At 43.4% G+C, this 23384-nt stretch overlaps 1 protein-coding gene across 2 annotated transcripts in view; it reads left to right on the plus strand.

The window, feature by feature from the left end:
• The window catches only part of mbo (nuclear pore complex protein Nup88), a 59279-nt gene that overhangs the window by 27810 nt on the left and 8085 nt on the right, over nucleotides 1-23384 (plus strand). For both annotated transcript variants that reach the window (XM_086910920.1, XM_086910919.1), the window contains exon 2: nucleotides 12933-13102. In XM_086910920.1, coding sequence (XP_086767046.1) covers nucleotides 12933-13102 — 170 coding nt within the window. The remainder of the gene's footprint in view (nucleotides 1-12932; nucleotides 13103-23384) is intronic.

The raw sequence follows: 23384 nt of genomic DNA on the forward strand, positions 1-23384 counted from the left end.
AAATCTACGTAATAACGTAATAAATAGGCACTTTACGCGACGGCCACCGGTGGGCCACATTCTTGTCGACGGAGGCCATTATGCTTAATGTTCGACGCCCGCCCCGTGTCACACACGCGTCCAATTCCCCCTGTTGTCTCTTCCTCTCCTCTAATCCTCTCGTATTTGTATTTCGGATTGCGAAAACGTCTCCGCAACGCTCGTTCAATTTTCGTCCTCTTTCTTTCGAAAACAGCCTCGGGAATAAGTTGCCCGATCGATGCGATCCTTTCGTTAATTTTTAACGTCGCGTCCATGGCGAATGGATATTAAAAATATCCTCTCTCTCTCTCTCTCTCTCTCTCTCCCTCCCTCTCTCTCCCCCCCTCTCTCTCTCTCCCTCCCTCCCTCCCTCCCTCCCCCCTCTCTCTCTCTCCCTCTCTCTCTCTCTCTCTCCCCTCTCTCTCTCTCTCTCTCTCTCTCTGATAAACATATTCGATTCTGATAAACCGTTTGCAAATAACAGATTCGAAGAAAAAACGAACGCCATCGATGCGTCACCTGATACCAATTCGCTTCAACTGTGGTTGCAGTTTTACAGAGTATCGCGTCGAACGGAGAGGGACAACGCGGGTTAACTGCGTTAACTTGGCCCAACTAATTGACTAGCCTCGAGTTTTCCTATGTAAATGTTTGCAAAACTTGTTCTCAAGCAGCTTATACCGGTGACAACTTTTAATCAGTTTCGGTAACGAATTCCACTGTGCTCGCCGCGGTAAAACTCTTATAACCGAGACAAAAGAAAAAGAAACGAAAGGAAGGAAAATAGGGGAAGAGCGAGAACGAAAACTAAAGTTCCAAGAATATATCGTAGAATATATCGAGAAGGAAAAGAGAAATGCACGAAGCCCGTTTAAAGATGAAAATTTACGCAGTTCGGACAAAGCTAGGAAAAATGGTCGAGGAGAAGGGGGGAGGGGGAGAGGGGGAGGGGGAGGGGAAGATCGTTTACGGTAAACGGTGAAAAGTCGATAGTAGTTTTTTATCGTGGAACACGGAAATGGCTGCGATCGTTTTTCACGAATTCGAAACGAATTCGCTTCGGACGAACGAAATCGTTTCAACGACAAAAGAGGGGAGAGATAATTTGAAGGAGCGCGGTTGGTAGACGCAAATGCGTGGAAAGCATTCTCTTCGATCGGCAAGCAACAACGAGACCGAGTATTTTTCGGTCAAAAAGAAAAAAAAAAAAGAAAAAAAGAAGGAGAAAAAAAAACTGCACGGCCCGCTCGTGAAAGCTCGAGGTGGGGTGACAAGTACGATGTCTCGTCGTCGACAATCTCGCCGAATTTTTACTCCGACCATCGGAACTCACCCTCTTTCCATCGTCTGCCTACTACTCCCTATCCCTTTCCCACATACACACACTGCATCGCCTCCATTCAATTTGCCAGGTTATTTTTCAACGTAGGCTGTATTTAACGGGCCATACGTTTACACGGACAACGATTTTTCACCGCAGGGGTGCAACACGCATCGCGTGCATTCATCCCTGGACACTCGTCTGGACGAGAAGGATGGAAGCGGTCGGTTGAATCCTCCGATCGTTTCGATGCGAAACGATACTCCCGCCCCTCGAATTCAATCCACTTTTCTTTTTTTTTTTTTTTTTTTTTTTGGAGAAGAAATTTTTATTTAACGGGCGAAAGAAAAATAGTTTCTCATCTTCCGATCCTGGCGTCGAACGGGGTCGCTTTTCGAAGGTAAAAATCGTGATGAAAGGAATAACGGCGAAGGGAAGGCGATTCCGAAGCGCGGTTGTAAGTGTGCACGTGCGCGTTGCGGAACTCGCAAAATATTTTACAATTACTGCGAAATCCATTAAGATGAGGCGAAACAACGTACGAAAGGCCCTCCTCGTTCACGGTACGCGTGTACGTGTGAGAACGCGCAGCGGCAGAAATTCAGGATGCGATGGCAACTTCTTGCCAAGTTGTACGGATTTCTCATAGCGTCCTCGTAGCGAGGCAAATCCCGGCTCGGTAGGGGTGGTCGCCGAAACACGCCCCGTCTTACTTATTTATTTATTTCGAGCAACGACGGACGCCGCTCGCGAATCCCATTTTGCGGTTCGCTGCTGCATTACCGCGCCACTACCTTCTCCGACCGTATCTCTTTACGCATAGTTTACGTCCTCGTTTTCTTCTTCTTTTCCTTCTTCTTCTTCTTCTTCTTCTTCCGACTCTATCGAGCTTTCGATCCGGTAAAAAACGTGAAACGCGATCGTTTCGATCCCGACCCGAAGAGGAAACGAGAACTCGGGCTGATGATAATAATATCTACGTACGTAGCTTGGGTGTTGGAACGTTACCTTGGAACGTAAGAAAGTCTGGAAATGGGGCCGAGACAGGGGCTAAGATACGACATTCGTGCTGTGGTTTTAACTCCCCGTTATGAGATTGCCAGATTCAAGGGAACTCTATCTGGCGGTACGTGTGTTCGTTACCGTTGGCGAGAACGTTGCACGCGTACTTGTGCCTACCTGAGCATGTATTACGAGGAAACATGGGCCTGAAACACGCACCCTTCGAAATCGCGCAGAGTCGCGCCCAGGAAACTAACTGTAGGAAATACCAAGGGTCGTCTGACATCCGAAAGATACAGAGATAAACTCCCGTTGTGTGGGCGCTACGCGAGTACGCGAGTCTGTAACCACGTCTCTCTCCGCCGTTGCCTCTGTGTATTCGCGGATGAATGGTACGTTGGTTAGATAGCGTAACACTCGGTTTAAACACCGAATAACCGACGAGAGAGAAACTTTTGCTTTTCCAACTTTTCCCCTCCCGAAATCGTGTTTGCGGAATCCAACCTTTCTTATCGTTATCCTCGATCCTCCTCCTCGTTTTTCGCGAGCGCGTGCGTCTTCCCGTTAACGCGAATCACGTATCACCGATATCGCCCCGGTGTTCAACGATAGCGCGAACAATTCGGGGTGAGAGGGTGAGGGAGGGGGAGGGGGGAGGGGAGAAGCGCGGAGAATAAAAGGGAAATGTATGGAAGAAGGAAAGATCTAATTTGTTCCTGTCGGGTCTGTTTTCGGTTGGGGGGAGGGGGTGGGCGAAATTAATATTCATAAGCGTCCAGAGAGGTCTCGAGGGCGGGGTCAACTTACATGTATCTTTCGCCACTGACCCTGGCTACGCGGGGGCGATAACGGTCAGGAATTAAAATACCAACCACGCCAGGTTTGAACCCCTTCTTCGTTGTTCGAGATACTTGCGGCGCGGCCTGTCCGATTTGGTTTCTTGAAACTTAGCGGGTAGCCGGCCCCGGCGGTTCTACGGCTCTCCACCACGCTTTTCATTCTTGTTTCTCGAAAATGTAAATCCTGACTAAATGCGCCACCGGGGAGAGAACAATCGCGGTCGTTGCAAATTGGTTCCGAGAACGGTGAACAGTCTCAACTTTTCGACGGTGGTGGCGCGAGAATAGCGAGATCTCGCAGTCGACCGCGAGCCGTGGTTTAGCTTTTCGCAGGATGGGATTGCTCTTTGTCCCGTCTTTCCCTCCACGTCGTCATCGTGTCGTCATCGACAGAGACCGACGACAATTTTCGTTCTTTTTTTCTTTCTTTTCCTCCCTTAATTCTTCCTTCGTTTCGATCCGCTTTCTTAAAGCAAAATTCGCGAAGAAGGTGATACGGGAAATATGGTTGATCGAACGAGGGATCGAACGAGGGAAACGCGATCGAGTACGGGCTTGTGACGCGGCCCAGAAACGGCCGATGCCGGCGGGGACATCGGCTCGAAGACAGGGGCCAAGTTGGATGAGCTGGCACTTCCTCGCGGTATACAATTAGACGTTGAGTATTAATCCTGCTCGGTAGCCGTTACTCGACAGGATATTATGGTCCCGCAGGCAGTAACAATGAGGATTATACGGGGAAAATGCTTCGATAGCGTTTCTAATACAAGGTGTATCGGTGTGGTAGTTACACAGGGCGAGGCTCGTTCTCGTAAACGTTCGCCCACCAACTGACTTAACTTGGCTGGCAATAATAAAATGATATAGGAGGCGAAATATGCATTTAAATTATCGCCCCGCGATAATAATTTGCATACCGCCGCGGCACCTCTCTCTCTCTCCGCCACTTCGATGCCGTCGGTTCGCTTAGTTTAGCCCCGTTTAATTTAAATAATACTTCTCAGCGCGGGGGAGCGCAGCTCTGCCAAGATATACATAAAATCGCCATAACATTGTAAATTATAACTGATACGGCTTATATCGTGGGAAGGAGAGAAGGAGAGAGAGAGAGAGAGAGAGAGAGAGAGAGAGAGAGAGAGAGAGAGAGAGAGAGAGAGAGAGAGAGAGAGAGAGAGAGAGAGACTTCACCACCACCCTTTTCCTTCCCTTCCCTTCTCCCGTCCTTCCAACTTGATGAACGAAACCTCTCCTTCGTATCGGTGCCACGTGCAAGTTGCTTCTCTCGGCCCCACCTGATTATCGCACCTGCACCCCCCTCTCGCTAATTTTATCTCCATTCCTTTTGTTTCATTTCCATTCCCATTCGATCGCGTCTTCTTCGCCTTTGTTAATAATCAATTGTCAAAATTATCGATCCTTCGAAACAACTTTTTCATCCATTTCTCATCCAATATACGTATACGTCTTATTTCGATTATATATCCCTACTAGACAGATCATCGGTATTAGTCGGTTATTTCCTTTTTCGAAAAAAAAACTTCCAAGCGTATTAACGGGGGATCCGCCGCGATAAATCTGCAACAATGATGATTCTAGTACGTGGGAACGAAGGAAATTTAAAAACGCAGCTATAACTCTAACGATAACGACGCGATAAAATTCCATGTGTCTGGTATCAATGAAGGGAGCATATTCGTCATTTTCTCGCCGTTACGCGCGGTCGCGTCCCCGCTCGTTCATCCACCAACGAAACGGATACGAACTGCTATTTTGGGATGGTAATAACGATCGTAAGTCACTTTCGCGCGGACGAAAAATGGTTCTCCTTTCGAATCGATTACGTTCGTAGCAAGGAGAGAGGAGAATACCGAGCATGAAAAGAAAATTAATAATCGCCTCCATCGGTTCGAAGAAAACTCGAATTCTATGGTAATCAAATGAGATTCTGACATCATCCACGAAGCTGTAATGCGAACGCCGCCACTTTTCTTCCCTTCGTTCTTATTATCTCCGCTCGGTCCCAACGCTTTCGCTAACTTGATCGGATACGAACGTGCACAGGGTATGCGTAGCATATGAAATATGAGACTTAATATCGGATCGATATTAAATTCATTTATTCCGATATTAAATTTAAGAAATATTAAATAACGGAAATATTTCGATTCGATCGATATCCGAGTGATTCGTAACGCTTTTTTTCTCTTTTCTTTATTCGATATTTATATCACCGGTAGTGCTGCGATTAATTCGGATTTTCTTCGCCTTTCAACTTTCGCTCGCTCGTAACGTTTGAAAAGAGTGACGCACGTACGGAGATGACGCAAGCGCGGCATCGAGTTGGAAAGCGAATAAAAAGCGCGATATAGAAAGAAGACGAAGAATATTTATATTTGAAGCGAGCGGGCGAGGCAACAAGGAATAACGGAAATGGGACGAGAAAGTGCAGGTTGGTCGATGGGGTTGGGGTCAGCCTCTGGCGTTGGTCCATCGTCGTGCCAGTCGGACCGCGCAATTCCGCAAAGTATGCAGATCTAAGAATTCAAATGGTCGTTCTATAGCGGCCGTAAAATGGCGGACAATCGCGCTCGTAAACCACTATATTAAAATTCTATATCATGCCGGACCCCGCCACCGATGATATCATTCCACTCCGCGTCCTTTCGCTTCTCCCGGCATCCAACCTGATGTTCGTTGTACGCGATTTTTCCAACCATTCGTATCACGCGCGCATACATCGGCTCGGGAATTATTATTTCCGAAAATACGTCGTACAAAAATTCGATCCATTTCTTCTCCTCCTCTCTTTCGTCCTTTTTTTTCACGCGTTAGTCTTCACGCGAGCAAAAATACTCGTCTCGAAGAAATTTTATCGTCTTCTCGTCTACTGACTTTTATACTCCGTCGTCTGTAACCAACTCGTATATAAAACGTATATAAAAACGAAACGAAACCTCGACGCCGAGATTTTTAACGTAACTTAAACTAACGTATACAGTAGTTTAACGCGTTAAAATTTTGCTTTGGAAAAATTCTGATTCGATCGATGATATCCAGATCTTGATCAAATTTATAATAATAATATTATATTGCTATATAAGAGAAAAGGAGGAAGAAGAGTAAATGTTAAATCATAATTTTTGAAATATAAATGGTAATCATCGATTAAGAAAAGATCGTAAACGATAACGATAAACGATAGATAGGGGGGAGAAAATGATAAGAAAAACATTTACGAAACGGAAGAAGTAATCGATCGATCGTAAGTTTACCCTACTACGATCTACTATCAACTAATCATCGTGTAATCGTCCCAATTACGATCCCAGTTACAACGAAAAAGCTTAAACACGGTTAAAGGGATTATAGGAGATTTTCGTTTAATTAGAAAATGATCAATGAAATTATCCGAGGAATCCGCCCGATGATTCGTCGAAAAATGATTATCGCGTTTATATACTCGCGTACTAACGCGACACGACAGGTGACAGTAAACAAAGAGAAAGAAACGAAAGCAAGCGAGCGAGCGGAGGGAGAGAAGAAAGAAAGAGAGAGAGAGAGAGAAAGAACGACACCCCCAATGGGATATCGCTGATTCGTGTCTCACGTGTACGAAACGATAGGAATACGCAATAAGTTAATCGCGTTAGCGGCTCGGTTGATTAAACGAACGATCAGACTGATGGGCGAGTGTCGTACGCGGCGCGGAGGGACCGTGGGTGCGGCATAGTCGGACATTAATACAAAACTCGATTGTCATTCGTCGCTCGACCTATCCCCATACCCTTGATTACGTCGATTCATTAAACACGTCGGGGTATCGTCCATCCCAAAACGAATTCCCATCGGTTCTCTCCTTTCTTCTCTCTTATATACTCGTTCCATCTCTCTTTTCTATATATATATATATATATATATGTGTGTGTGTGTGTGTGCTACGTGTTATAACAATGTTTGAAAATATATAGAAGAAGGATAGCGCTTATAGAGGTATAATACGTAAAATACGAGAAGCGAGATAAAATGGAAAAAGAGAGGAAAGATTAGTCCGAAAAGTCGGTAACGATAAAGGGTGGCAGAGAGCGCCGCGATGGAGTAGAGAGAGGGTGGCTAGGAAAACGGAGTATGAGGAGCAAAAGGATGGGTGAGGGCATGGGATTCCCGGGTACCGATGCCGACACCGGCGCCACTGCCGCACGAGGCTGTAATGCGTTATTAATGAACACCAAGAATTTCATTAAAGATTGTTTGTATATCAAACTGTCCACTAAATTATGCCCTATAACCCCCGTGGCGCCTTTCCATGCCTGGAAACTATTGGCTGCGGGGCCACGGTTAGGCACCGCCTTTTCCATCTACCGATTCTGCACCATTCTCTCTGCACCATTCTTGGATCGTATTCAATTTTCTTCGTCCACGTTTCGATCGCGATCGTCGCCAATTCGATGTCGAGGATGCGTTGTCGACGAGTCGATCGAGAAATGCCACGGAAGAACGAGGGATCGTCGATCGATTCGTCTCGGTCGAGTCAATTATTTCGCAACCTTTAAAACGTGTATACGCGTATATCGCGTACGTACGTGTATACGCGTATACCGTTAGATAGATGTCAAGCACTATATACGTAAGAAGGATGGGATGAGGTGAACGCGAGGGAAAAAGGAATAAACGCGAAGAGAAAGAGAAAATAATAGTAGGGGAACGAAGAGAGGATTAGAATGGGAAAAGAGAGAAAGAGGCGCGCCGGTTAGACACGGTGCACGGAGGGATACGGTTAATCGTTGGGAAGCTATTAACTTCGGACTGGAATGCCCCATAGCGCCTCATTTCGTTCAATGCAAATTTACATCCGACGTCGACTACCTAACGGGCCTCCCTTTCGTCTCTTTCTCTCTGAAAACTACCGGCCGTTCCTTCCCATCCTTTCGCGATGTCCCCTTCGAATCAAGCCTTCCTGTTCCTTGACTCTCGTTCAAGATCATCGTCGATCGTCGAACCTGTCTGAGGTAGCTGAAGAAAAAAGAAGCTTATTTTCTTGGAAAAATTTACGTTTAAAACGATTTTTCTTTATTCTCTCCCTTTCTCTCTCTCTTGCTTCTTGTAATTTTCTTGAAACGAAGGAAGAAGGAAAATCTGTCTCGTTTAAAATCGAAAAGATGAGAGATCACCTCGTTCTAGTTTCTCCGTTACGTAGAAATTCTACTAATCCTAGAATTTAGCATCGTGTAATTTCGTAACGAGACATGGGGGGGGATTGTTCAGGCATAGCTTGAAGGATTTGTAAATTCGAAAATGATGCCTAATTGAAATTCTTGGAGAGTAATGGTCTCGAGTGGTTGAAGCGAGGAAGCTGCTTCAACTTATCTAATTTGGATCTCTCTCATAAACGATCAACGTCGTAATCGGTGACCCGCTTTGTAGCTTCACCACCAAAATTTGAACCCTTCTTGCGTCGCTCTACCCCTTTCGGTTCACCCTGATCGTCCTATCGTCGCTGTTGTCTTATTAGTTTAGAACTTACGCTTAATATAAAGTTGCGTGTGTCGCTTACGATGAAAGTCTGGCTGCCAGACACAATGACAAGTTGAAATATACGAACGTAGTAGTAATAGTAGTAGTAATTAGTAGTAGTAGTAGTAGTAGTAGTAGTCTCTTTGCGTAATTCCACTTTTCTCCCCAACAATGAGCAAAATACGTGCAATTCGTTCAACGTTGATTTACGTCCATCTCGTTTATCCGAAATTGTACATCGAAAATAAAATATAAGTCGGAAGATGATATCGAAAAATGAGAGAGAGAGAGAGAGAGAGGAGAATTCTCGATGGATCGATTTTTTCAAAATTCCATATAAGATAAATCCTGTTTAGCGACGAATACAGAGACGATACGCGAAGGCAAAGTGAAATATCGCGCGCGAAACTGTGCATCTTAACACGGAAAATAACACGTATGAAGGAACTCACTGATAAATGGCTACGTAACGGGTGCTCAAGATACACATAGTTAACACCGGAATGCGGCAGGAGCTGACTAACGACGACTGATGCTCTCGCTATATAATTTCAAAGCGTACGCGCACGCACACACGCGCAAAACGAAAATGCCGAGGCAGCCTTACGGCACACCTTAATATGGACAAATGCCAGACTATATCTCAAATGAGGTTTGTTTTGCATTATTCGGCTAACGTCCTCGTTTGCCATCTTTGCTCGGCCCGCTGCCTCGTGTTATAGCTACGCGGATTGCCATATTCCCCTTTTTCATTCCACCAAAATCCGACGACGGTTTCTTGTTACACCCGAACAATATGTCTTTACGTTCGTCGCGGTTTAGAACGTTGGTAGAACATTCACGACCATGACTTTCCGTTTCAATCACAAACTTATCCTTCGTTCGTTGATACTGTGTGTACACTGTGTGTATACAAACATCTACGTAGGACACCTACGTAGCTCGATATCAATTAAAATTCCAAACTTATTTTCTACTTGAAAGAAAGAAAGATGCATGCGATGTTATTAATCGTACCGCTTACGTGCAAAAACGAATGAAATTTCTTATTGTGATATTATGATTGTTGTTTTCGGTTAAGAATTATATTCGTTTCGAAATATGTAAACGTTTATTGTATTAAATTAAATTGCTCGTAAGTAGGGAAAATAATACGAATACATACATATACGTCTTCCCCTTGCATTTTAAAATAAGAATTCAACGTTTTTCAGTCTGGACGTAATAATATTTTTTTGCGTACTTCTCTTCTAAACTTTTCCTCCATCTACGTATACGTATACGCGATACAACAAAAAAAAAAAAAACACGTTGTCTTTGTAAATTTCTTTTCGTTCGACTTACGCGGTGGTAAAATTTCTATAAAATGTCTTTAAATTAAACGTAAGAATGCAACGGAGTAGGAACGCATTCTTTTCCAGACATTTGATGTGTTTATTCATAATGTTACAATGTGTCACATTCTATCTGAATCTTTTATAAAATAAACCGTTTATTCGAAACGCCTTGGGTCGCTCGTACGACATACGGGCTTAATGCTCTGACACTTTTCACGTCCCCTCGTATTACCAAACACTCGAGCGGTTAACAATTTTAACCTTTGACAAACGTTTTTTTCATTCGAAGGCTAGATTAATATTTTACTGTTCAAGATCGTGTTCAAATCTTCACAAACGTAAAACATTTGCCATTTACGTTGTGTTCGAATTCAAAAATATATAAAGTGTAGCAGGAATAGAAAGATATTTTTACATTCAAAAGGAAATGAAACTTTTGCTCGAGAAAATATTTGTTCCCAACTTTACCCTTGATAATTTTTATGAATATAACCGTATAAAATTACCATTAAGAAACGTATAATTTTTCTACCACGCGTACCGTTGCTCCGACAAGCTTACTTGTAAATTCTTACCGAATCGACGTTAAATAAAGATTTTATAAGAATCGAGCTCGTTACCCATTATGCATTGTCTAACGTTTTAAGTTTGGTATAAACGCACAAAGCATCTTATAAGCTATTTTCTTCGAATTAAATCGAATAACGGATGGATATCGAACGAAACGTTTTCTTTCTTTTTTTTTTTTTCTTTCTCTTTTCATCATTAACGGTTTTTTCGATCCCGATTTAAACGAATAAAATAATCAATTATTATATATATATATATATAAGAGATTCGTTTCCATCGGTCGTTGTTCTATGTTTCATCGCGGTTCCACCGCAAGCGTTTTCCACGAACTCGTTTCGACGAGGATTCCCTCGCGCGCAATCTCGTTTCGGAATGGCATTAAAGTTGAAAGGTAACGGGCATGGAATCCGGTGGCAATAAGTAGGAACAAGAAGAACGAGGAAGAAGGGAATAAAGAAGGGGAGGGGAAACACAAGGATCGCGAATAAACGATAATACGTCGGATTTTAGAAGAAACCGTGACGAGACTCGAGACATCCGGCTGACTGACATTTAACAGAAACGTGAAACAGTTGCGGAGTTAATGGTGGTAACGAGAGGGGCAGAGAAACGCGGCACAGGGGTTGGGTTAAAGAGAGAAGGGAGAAAGAGGGTCAGGGAATGGATGTGTTCACATTATACCCTCTGTTCTTTTAATTTCTTCAAAGAGCTCTCCTCTTCCCGCGCGACACCTTCTTCCTTGCGCTCCAGCCTCGGCTTCCGAATTAATAAGGCGTCGACGATCTCGCGTCTTTTTTCTCTTCACCCTTGGACGGGACGCAGACAGCTACCAAAGTGAACGAGAACTCTCGCTGAGAGGATAAAGGAGAAAGAGAGAGAGAGAGAGAGAGAGAGAGAGAGAGCACTCTCTTACCGGTACTTAACAACGGGATGAGATGAGCTGCCGTTAATAAATGTGTTTCTACTAACTGCAAGAGAATGAGAGGGACCAAGGGTGGACGCGCGCGCGCACCACACACACACACACACACACTTTTCCTCTCTCTTTTTCTTTCCTTTTTGTTCACATTGCGTACCACCGAGGTCTCCAGAGAACAAGTCTTAACGAGAAGAAAACTTTTAAACGTACTCGGCTCTCTCTCTCTCTCTCTCTCTCACTCATTTTCCTTGACGCTGCGCTGCGCTTAGCATCGCACTTTTATTCCCCTACAAATGAAACGCGATAGAAGGGAAGCTGGTTTGATCGAAAAACGATTTTATTACTCGGGACATTTTGCGAACGGGGAGTGTAGTATTAGTATTAGTCGCTGTCGAGATTCTTTGTCCGGAAAGAAAGAAATTGATATTTTTAAAAGTACGTTCTTCGAGCCTTTTAACAGTTCCATCATCGTTAAAAAATGTATTACGCTATAGCACGGTGTACGTTTTTATTTTATTTCATATTTTACTATTATTATTATTGTTATTTCTATGCATTTAAAAAAACGAATAGAGGAATATTACTCTTTGCCAACTTTTCGTTCTTTCGAACGATATAGATACAAATTTCATACGCGTAACATGCAGTAAATAAATATAATAAACATACTTTACGATCGGAGTGACGAAAAGAAATCTCGTTTCTATCGATATTTGAGAAATCTTTCTTAAACATCGTCCCAACTCCCGAGTTCATTTCCATGGTTGCCATCAAAGAAGCATCAAAGAAGGAAGAAAAAGTACATTCGATATCATCGGGTCTCGTTCTTGGTAAAAACTACCCTCGGGTAAAAGAATAATTGCCCCTTGATACGCGCCGATACCCCACCTACGGGGATGCCGGCCTGTAATGATGTTCGCGTTCGTTCGCGAACTTAGTTCGAAATTAAATATCGAGGCGAAAGAGGGTGGCAGGCATCGCGGCAAGGGGATGTTAAAGAGAAATCCCGAGAGTAAGGGTGGTGGCATGGGCAAGGAGGCTTGTCGTGCACCTGCTCTTTTCCCGGACCGCCGTGATAAAAATCAAACTGGAAAACAAACGAGGAACAGGATCGTATTATAAAGTTTATTAATCGATAGACGATGCGCGGCGAGGGTGAAAGTAGAATTTCAGGGACCGCCCCTATCTCGTTACGGTACGAAAATTAAAATTGCAGTACCAGTCGAGATAAGAGTACGAGCGATTAAACTTTTATCCAATTCTACTTACCATTTATTACCGTTGCGATTCCCCCTCCTCCTCCCCCTCCCCCTTTTATCTTTCTGACGCGTAAAACGATGACGAGGATGAATCGATGACGATAAACAAATCTCTAAATAATTATTAATTATTTTTCTCTTTTATCCTTTCAGAAACTTCGACCTACCGATCCTCCGATTTTCGAAATAAAACATCTACTAATTAACGAGACTGGCACGCAACTGGTATTATGGGGTAATCTAGGTCTTGTCATCATGGAACTTCCTAAGAGATGGGGCAAAGATTGCGCGTTCCAAGGTGGAAAGAAAGAAATACGTTGCATGTAAGTTGCCATCAAATTTATATCATCATCGCATAATGTATTCAATTTTCTTTACGATACAAATATTTTCTCGAATCAATCGCGATTACCCTTGTACCCTCTCGAATATGGCTCGAATATGGTCGACGATTTAATTTCTAACGATCAATCGTTAAAACCGCATCGCAAAAATCGTACGAACGATCGTACGTCACAACACGTTCCTTCAAACATATTATAGCAACTACAAATTGTTGAGATTCATATTATCGAGATTTTCACAATCCCGAAAGATTATAAAATCAAGCCGATCCCGAGAGATCTTCGTTTCTCGCCTAACTAATCGTTAATTTCGCTTCCAATTAATAATAATATTTGTTCCTGAAATAACGCTCGATGCTTGTCTCGTAAATTATTGTCTCGTATATTATTATTGTTTAAAAAGAAAAAAATATATGGACGGTCATGTTCCGCGATATATTAATCTTATTTCTTAACATAGATCCGAAAATCCGCTCTATCATAGTTACTTTATTACCGAAGGCATAAGATAAGTTTAAGACTCTGTGTGTGTGTGTGTGTGTGTGTGTGTGTGTTTATACGCGTATGAAATAAATATTTAACGTAAATGAAAAACATATTCGTTCGTTTTTCGTAACGAATCGAGAAAAATGAACGTAACGAACCCGCGCTGAATCAATCTCTCCTTCAGCGGAAGTTTACAGACCAAGAAATCCGACTCCTAAAAAGCGAGATAAGGTAGACCGCGAATAATAAATCGCACTATCTGGCTTCCTGCACCTCCGTGGCTCCTGTGGGCGTCTCCTAATATCCTGTAATTAAGAGGGTGTTACGATGACGCTCGAACCCCTTTGGCCTCCCTCTTATGGAATTAAGGTGGCTTTACTCGGTTAGTTTTCAAAAGTTCCAGGCTCGGAAAGCACCGCTGAATACTAACCGCCTCATCAACGACACATGCCACCGAGACTACTGCCTTGTGTAACATTACCCTTCGCGCCACCTCTGTCACGGCGGCATCTCCGCCTTCTCCTATCTAATCTTTCGCAATTAGCCGCGAGTTTCGAGATTATACCTCATGTTTCTCCATTCCTACTTTTTCCAATACCTGCCTCTCGCCCGATCCAATTCTTCAACCCGCGTAGTACCCTACTTCCCGTGTATATTCGTATTTCCCAGTGAAATTTTCCGCAATTTTTCGCCTCCTAGTATCCTAGATGAGATTTCCAGAAAGTTCGACTTTCTATTTCCAGAGGATTATCCATTGACACGTGACACAGTCGATGTGTCGTTATTAAGAGGCGTTAAGAGAAAGTGAAAATTGAATCCGAATTGAGTTAAAAATGAAACATTGTAAGGTATCGTAAATTGTGATCGTAAAAAAAAAAATTTCATCTTGAGCCTAACAGAGAAATAGGATAGATGGTTGGGTCAAAATAGGCTAATAGACTCGCGAGCACGAACCTTTCCGATGGTGTGAAAATTAATAAAAACCGAAGGAATTAACTCGTTTTGTAAACGTTCTGTAAACGTGACGTTATATGTATTTTTAACGACGATCAATCGATCGATCACGATTCGTTTATTATTATTTCACGTCATTTTTCGATGTCGTTATCTTTTGTCGTTAATTCTTATCGGATATCGGTGGTTAAAACTGCTAAAAGACGGGAGACGGATGAAAGGTATGGCGAGGGAACGAACGGGAGGAAAATTGTAATTAATTCGAATTACGATGGACGACGATGCTACTTAATTCAACGGTGTAAAAGGGTAGCCGTGGTTTCTCTCCAACTTGTCTTTTGCATTATAATTTCATAATAAGTCCAGTCCGGAATAAATGCATTACCTTCCTGCCGACTTCCCGCTAATTCATAATTCCCAAGTTTTTCCGGAAACGAACGAAACGTTTAGCCCCATGAACCGCGGGGCCAAGCTGAACAAACTGGTCAAATTAAGAGCGGCAGTTTATGCTAAAGTTTTTTCGTTATTTCACTTAAGCGATTCTACTTTGCTTCCCGACACCCGACCGCACACCGAGGATCGAGGGAATTTATAAGGAACGCACGCGTAACCCCCGTTAAATGTACGAAGCAAAAGAGCCACGGAACACTTTGTAAGAGAGTCGCAGCCATTAGAACGAATCTCGGGGATTTAATGTCTCCTTCCTTCCACCCGGCTTAAACATACCTAAATGGAGTTTATGCATTATTGCCCGTGAAGTTTCCAGTACCGCGGACAGATATTTGCGCCCAAAGAACCGAAAGTTCAGACGTTCCATCCCAAACCTCTCTTTACCTTCTTCTCACGATGAATCGCGATTTCGATCTTCCGCTCGCCCGATTCGAATCCGTGTCCCGACTTTATCGAAGGCAAGGTATAAATGTACGTCGTTCAAAACGTACGCGATACCATCGCAGTTCCACTCGATGGAAAACGTTATAGTTTGCCATCACGAGCCATCATATCATTCGCCACGAGGAAAATAAATAAATCGCGTTTTATTCTATTTTATTTCCTAATAAAAAAAAAAAAAAAAAAATCGAGCAATTTTCGCGAACAAATATTCGCGGAAAAATGGAGGAAAAAAAAATAGTTTCGATACGGTGAATATTTCGGTGCATGCTCATCGGCCAACAGATCCCAAGCTTCGAAGCGTGGAAAACCGAGCGACCGAGCTTTGGATTAAGCAAATGACGGCAATAATAGTGATTATTCGGATTATGATATCAGAGTGCGAAGTGGGTTCGCTTGGACTTACCAGCAGCCACTAACTGCTACGCCACCAAATCCCGACTTCAAAGACACCGGATTAAAACTATTACCACTTCGCCTTGCCTCCACTCTTCGGCCTCCGCCGTCCAAAACCTCTTCTTTTCTCTTTCTCCCTTCTTCACGGACTTCCTTTTCGAAACTTTCATTTTCACGAACGACAAAGAGGGGATATCTAAGATCCTATCTACCTCCGCACTTTCACCGGTTCATTGCAAAACCGGTGACATTTTTTTCACTCCTGAATATATCCACGTAATTAGATCCAGAATATATATGGATATTTTTACATTCTAATTTTATTATCTAAACGATCGGTCTTGATCCGCTCCTTCGTCGTGACGATTCCTTTTCCCATCGGGAAAAATCGAACGCGTGAATCGAAAACGAGAAAAAAGTGTAAATTCCCGCGTATCGTAATTTGTATCGTAGTAGTGGAGTAAGTCGCATCGCGAATCGCGGTATTAATTCGGGAAACGGACTACGAAAGTCCGTGGTAGCGTAGTTATTTCGTGCACACCGCACCGCACCGGTGGTGGAAGATGGTCGCCTGTTGGTTGGCTCTCGCGGCTAATTATTGTTTTAAGGATTACCGTTATGCGTTTATTATGCGGTTTGGGAGCACCTCTTCTACCTTAATATTCGCTAGATTTTAGCTTCGGCCTACGTACACGCTCGCCTACGTCGCGAACCGGCCTACATTTATGAATAATTTTCACCTCTCGCGCCACTCCACTTTCGACAAACGATTCCTTCGAATCGTCCCTCGAGTGTTCACCTCGTAAACCTCTAGTGTCGCGTTCTCGTCCGACGACGAGGGATTCTTTTTTTTTCGAGATTCTTGCTACACACATAATTTCTTCGATAGTTTTCGCAAAAATACAATTTGCCTCTTTTATTTTCGGTTTTTTTTTTTTTTTTTTTTTTTTTTTAATACACATAAGATATATTTCGAAATATGTGCGCGAATCGAGAATCCCTTCTTTTTTTATTGTTATTGTAAAAATATTAATATTTTTTGAAATATAGAATATGATAAGGCGATACGATTTGTTTCGCAACCAAAAAAAAAAAAAAAAAAATGGATTTCTTGCTAATATCGAAATAAGTGGGAAAAATTGGATCGACGAGGAGATGGAAGAATTTGGGAACGAGATCACCAAGAGATCCGGAAGCACGTGGCGTACGTGCTACGGAATATTTTAGTGGCACGCACGGAACCACCGCGACTAACCACGATCCACCCTTTGGTTCGGGAAGGGGTGTTGGAGAGCAGCCTCGTATCTGTCCCGTCGCCGGTCCCGGCCACCGGCGACGAAAGGGGATAGGATGCGTTTATTTAAAAAATGATTTAACCTAATGGTTTTACATATGTAATCCCGATATAAAGCCGAGGCTAATCTCGGAGAACCACGCACGGTCCACTCGTACATTCGGCCCACGGTAATCCACATTCGCGTCCACCCATCCCCCACGTGTCTCCACTTCCGCATCGCCACCCTCCTGACCTGACCTCACCGTTCAAACCTCCCCTCCTACTCCCCCTTTATTCCTTTTTTTCGGCCAACTTTTTTTCGATGAGCAAGCGTTAACGAAAATCACCGCTTTTCCAACATAGGCCGCTGTGTTTTCGAGGGGGAAGGGTGAGGGTAAGTCGGTAAGAGGGGCGTGTTTGCGAAGGCCGAGCATAGGGTGCGTCGTGCTCGAGCACGCGTCGGGATGATTTAGATGGTCCCCGATGATATCCACGCCTTTTGAAAAATGTCACCACGCCGAGGAGAAAAATATAGAAACCGCGTGCGACCATCCTCCCCACTCCCCATCGCCCGGTATGCGCGTCGCGCTTTATCAGCCCCGCACCGCGAAACTTTATTGCCGGCCGAACGATATTTCTCGTCGAATCAGCGGTTAAAAAAAAAAAAAAAAAAAAAAAAGAGAGAGAAAAAAGAGAAAAAAAACAAAAAAAAGAAAAAAGAAAATGAAACGAATAAACGGCGATCAACGAAATTAGAGAGGATAATTCGCGATCCTGATAATTCGTCGCTGTTAAGACGCTGGGGATCTTTTATCGTATCTTTAAAAAAATTAATCGTCTTTATCCTTATATCGGATGACATACAAATCGTTATGCCGATTATCTCGATATCGTAACTCTCGCATCGCGACGCAAACGAACGATACAATTATATAATGGATAATAATTATAAACGCGTGCCAAAACACGCGCGCTTACTTTTTCTATCTACGAGGATTCGAATCTCGAAGGATTACCAACGCGAACAATGCGGGCCTTAAATGGCTTTTCCCCGCGTTTCCTCGCGGTTTGTCAGCAATGCGAATGAAAGAAAGTTGGCATTCTATTATGCGTGCACAAACGTGCACCAAGTGGTTGGCGCACGAAAACGAGGGAAAAAAAGGGGAGGAAGACGCGGCCGTGGAAAAAACACGCACTTGAGTAATCGCGCTACGCCTCCAGGCATCTACGACCAGGCTTCTCTTCTAATCAAAGAATTCCGGAACAGCCGGAACGTCGGTGGAAAATTTAAATACGCGAGACGCATTTTGGTGGTCCGTGTCGTCATTGTCCTGGACGTCGTCGTTGTCGTCGCGTCGTAACGAAATAAAACCCGACTGTAAAAGAGAGACATCTGTCGGTTCTTTTAATTACCGCGGTACGTGTGCCCAGGTAGAGGCTCCCGCACCGTGGACCTTACATTTTCCTTCCTTTTCTCTTCCTCCCTCTCCACCTTTCTCACTCTTTGTCCCGAATACCGCGCTTTTGTCGCTCCTTTTTCCTCACCCTCCGATCCTTCCTTCCTATTCTATCAGATCTGGCTCGTTTGCATGATTTCCATCGTGTCCGAGAATCGAGAATTCACATGGCAACCTATCCTTCTTTCATTCTTTTTTTCTTTCTTTTTTTCTTTTCTTTCTTTCCGATCGAGGATATAGTGTAATTAGGGAAATTTTTCTTTTATCCGATAAGTGAAAATTCAAGCGAAAATACCATACGATACGATACGAGTTAATCTGAAATTTTTCTACTATCACGATACAAATACGATATTTTATTTAATTATTTGTTCGTAATTGAAAAAAATGTAATTAAAGACAACAATTAAAGATATAAAGAAATACTTGTTTCTTGACCAAATCTATCGTTCGATAACAGCGATTATAATCGATATTCCTCTCATCGCGTGTTGATTTTACGCGTTGATTTCGCGTTAGAGAAGATAAAAAGGAGAGCAGTTTTCTTAAGAACGGAGAATTTACGGTTCAAGTGTGACTGGTTCGCGTGGCGGGTGGAAGATCGAGAAGCAGGGACGGAGGTGGAAAGCAGGGGGGAAGGAAGACGGCGTTGGAAACCGATGGCCGCGATGAAAGCGCGACGCAACCTCGAGAATTAACGGGCTTAGTTGCCGACGCAGGTGTCGTCGGGAAGGCGAACGCAAGCGAGAGCCGAATGAATTACGACAGGAGCGTCAGCCAGCCCAGCGGAACGTTGCTCGTTATATTTTGCGTAACATCCCGATTTTATGGGCCATCCTCACACCCTCGTTCTCGCGTCTTCCTTTACCATCGCCCGCGACCACGAGCCGCAACAAAGATGCCAACTATCCTTCTCGCCGCTCTTTTCGCTTACGCCTTGTCAAAATTCAGATTAGAGCGGTACGACGTCGATACGATTTAAAAGGATTATTATATATCATCAGTTATGCATCGTGTATTGCGCGAACAATCGGACGAGGACACGATAATTTTCTGCAGAAATTTTTAAACAGACATTTGTCGAACGAGGAAGAGAATGAAGAGGCGCTTCGTTCGTGGAAGCATCGTTGATTACCGATACCTCGTCTTTCATCGCGTAAACGTCGTACACAGCGGGGTTAACGAGTTATGTCTAATCTATGCATCCGCTTATCATAATGGCTCTCGTTATATCGTGAGCATAGCTTCCTAAGCCCGGTAAACTGTACCGCCCCCTCGACTACCCTGTTGTCGTCGCTCCCCTAACCACTCTCCGTTACGTGGCATGCCACCGCGGGAACGTAATAAAAATATTCCGAGTAACCGAACGATATTACGTCGTTACGGGACCACCGAGCGGAATTAAGTACTTTGCTTTCTTACCGAATATTCATGTCGATTAAGAAAGTATCTGCTATTTTCTATTTGATATATCCATATCTGTACAAGATAACGTTATTTCCCCCCCCCCCCTCTTTTCTTTTCGATCACGATCGAGCAAAAGTATCGAGTATATGATTCGATAATGGAAAAACGGTACGAAACGGTATTTTTTTCATTCGTACCTTACTCGATCTTATTTCATCCTATTTGCATAGATACGTGATAAATCGATTAACCAAAAGAGTATAACGATTAACCGATACGCACGTCATCGTACAATTTCTTACGTACTCCTTTTCAATTTTTTCCCCTTTTCAACAATTGATCGCAAAATTTTGCTCAATTTTATCTCAATTCATGAAATGCGCGTATGAAATTTTGCTCATAATCGTTCGCTCGTTTCGATCGGAACGAGGAATCGAAATAAATTATATTTCGGTGGATAACGCGAACGAAACGAAAGATAAGTAGTGGCGAACTCTCCCGTTTTCCTTCTCGGCGATAAATCTCGGAGAAAAAAAATCTATCCGAATCTCTGCCCCACCGGTCGCTTAACCTAAAAATTCATCAGATTATAAAGCCATTAATGCTCATACGCGCGACCGGATTTCTCTTCCGGTCTTAGTCATGGTCGAATTGATATCCTACTCGGCTGAAACTTTGATTACGTTTCATTTCCGATTTTCATCCGATTCGTCGCGCTTCGCTGTTAATCGAATCGTTCTGTCGCAATTACGCGAAAAAATTCTCCCCTCCCGAGAAAGGATCAAAGGCGATATTTCGCTTTCTTTCGAAAAATTCAAATAGAAATACGAAAGAGAAAAAAAATGGTGTGCGAGAATGGGAGAGGAGGGGAAAACTGTCAACGTAGTAAGATTTTAGATGGGGCAAATTCGAAGACAATTGAACGCAGCGAGGTGGAAGAAAAGCGAGCAAGTGAACAAACAAGCTGGGTAAATTATCGGGGAGAAGACGGGAGGATTAAGCGGGGTCGGTGAAAAGCCGCGACGGAAGCGCGCAGGTAACTTAAGCAGGCAACACGAAGGGAAATGCTAGAAGGACGGAAAAGTTTCTAGAACAAAATGATACGACATCGCGTAAGATCCGCTTTGAAGTCAGGTCCGCGCCATTCTTTGTACAAATTGGAAGGAAAGCGCGGCGTAAAAAGCTTCGCTCCGCCCGAGGTTAATACGTTTATGTAGGAAAAATTATTTTTAATTTTTTCTAGACCGGCTCCGACGAGAGAAACGTACAAGTACGCGGACGCGAGCAAGGGTGTGGCAGAATGCGCGGCACCGCCGTGTAAGAATTTCTTAATTAGATTCGAGCAGCTGCCCGTGCCTCTCTTTCTTCTCTTTCCGTGATGGCTCACACCGCCGCGCGTATACCGCCTCTTTCGCGTGCTTCGCGTCGAAAAATTCGAGCATTATTAGACATTTTTCTCCTTTGAGATAATGGACCCTGTCAGATTTGTAATTGAGACTGTAATGAAACAACATACCTGAGAATATCATCCTCCAGATTTCACGCTCGGAACGTTATTCGATCTAATAATCTAAATTGCCCTTCGATTATCCAACGATCCCTCCTTCACTTCACCTCGATTCCGATCAAACCTCATTTTTTATCCATTTCATCCATCCATCCATCCATCCATCCATCCATCTTTATCCAAATTATCCATTTCTCTCTTATATCTATTTTCCTATCGTTCAATAACAATTTCGTTCTAATCCTCTTATCCTTCCCGATATTTTCATTATCGGCTTTTTTTATTATCCTTCCATCATCCATTTCTTCTTTTATATATTTCGTCGTTATATATTATATCGATTCTCTATCATTCGATACGACACGAATAATTCCAATTTTCAATTTCCCGATCGAACGATCGAAATCCGTTTCGAAAAGAACGCTCGAAAAGAACTACTACTTGGTTACAAATTCTGGAGAAAAAGGGGGGAAAAAAAAGAAAAAAAAAAAAAAAAGGGACGACGAAAGATCACGATGAAATTTCAGTATTTAGAAACCGGTTGGTGATGGTCGTGGTTGGATGGGGATAGGGAACACGTATGGTCCAGTGGTTCGCGTAGGGGTGACCATAAATTTTGATAATACCAAAATTGTGACAGAACGAAGAAAAATCCCCGCGAGGCTGCGGTGCAAAGTGCGAATAAATCGTTGCGTGTGCCTTTGTCAACGAAGCATGAAAGGTTGGGCGTACAAAAGGTGAACAGAGAAAAGCGACTTGGTAGAGGGAAAACGAGCGAGAGAGGGATGCGAACGGAAGGGCTGGGAGGGGAGGGAGTGGGCCGAGGCGCTGGGGTTGACCACGTCGTCTGGTTTTCGACCGTGGTCTCTCTCTCTCTCTCTCTCTCTCTCTCTCTCTCTCTCTCTCTCTCTCTCTCTCTCTCTCTCTCTCTCTCTCTCTCTCTCTCCCCCTATCGGTACGTGCGTGCGTACATTTTTATCAATTATTAAGAATCCTGGCGTGCTTTTGCAACGGGGCGTTGGGTAACGTTGGGTGATGGTAAAGTTGCTTTCGTCCTTGTCGTTAGTATATCCAGTGTAACCAGTCGTTGCCGACGATACCCTATGCCCATCGATTTTTTTCTTTCTTTTTTTTTTTTTTTTTTTTTTTCAACCCTCCTCATCCTCTTCCCCTCCTCGTTCTCCATTTGCGTCAAGCCCCTTTCTCCCGCTTTTTCTGCCTGATTCTCTCTTTTTCTTGCCTCTCCCTCCCTCCCCAACCCCTTGCCAACGCTGTGCCGTGGACATTAATAACGGCCATGGCTAACCACCGTCAACCCCTTTTACCAGCGTTACCGTGTCCAGCCACGGAAAGTGCGAGAGTAATAATAAAATATACGAAATGTAGGCGACCATCGTCGCCGCATCCCGCCGGCTCGTCCCTGTGAAAAACAAACATCGTGATGCTTTGGTGTATTCCTTCGTTACGCGCCGAGGGTACGACGATCGTGAAAGATTAGGGTAATTTGCGTTAAATAACGACACGTCTGAAAAACTAAGCAACGGGACAACAGATGTTAACGTTGCTTTCGACACTTTGTTCGCTCTCTTCCAATTACGCGTCCAATCTTCGATATAAATAATTTTCCTCGCGAAAAAAAAATCATCCCTTAGCTGTCGACGCGAATATATTAAACGCGAAAATTTAAAGTTTTTTATCTTATCAAAAGAACAAATTGTCACTTTAAACGACAAAACGACGACAGTATTTCTTATTTTTGAGAAAATTCATCGAGATCTAAACCAATTTAACGATATAATATATCAAATATATATATTTGAGAAACGATTATATAGGACATCAACGACTAGGAAACGCCCACGAAAATTCATAAACTTCTCTGGATTG

Source organism: Apis florea, unplaced genomic scaffold, assembly GCF_048593485.1.
Source record: "Apis florea isolate Af1SG1 unplaced genomic scaffold, ASM4859348v1 contig_3203_pilon, whole genome shotgun sequence".
NCBI lineage: Eukaryota > Metazoa > Arthropoda > Insecta > Hymenoptera > Apidae > Apis > Apis florea.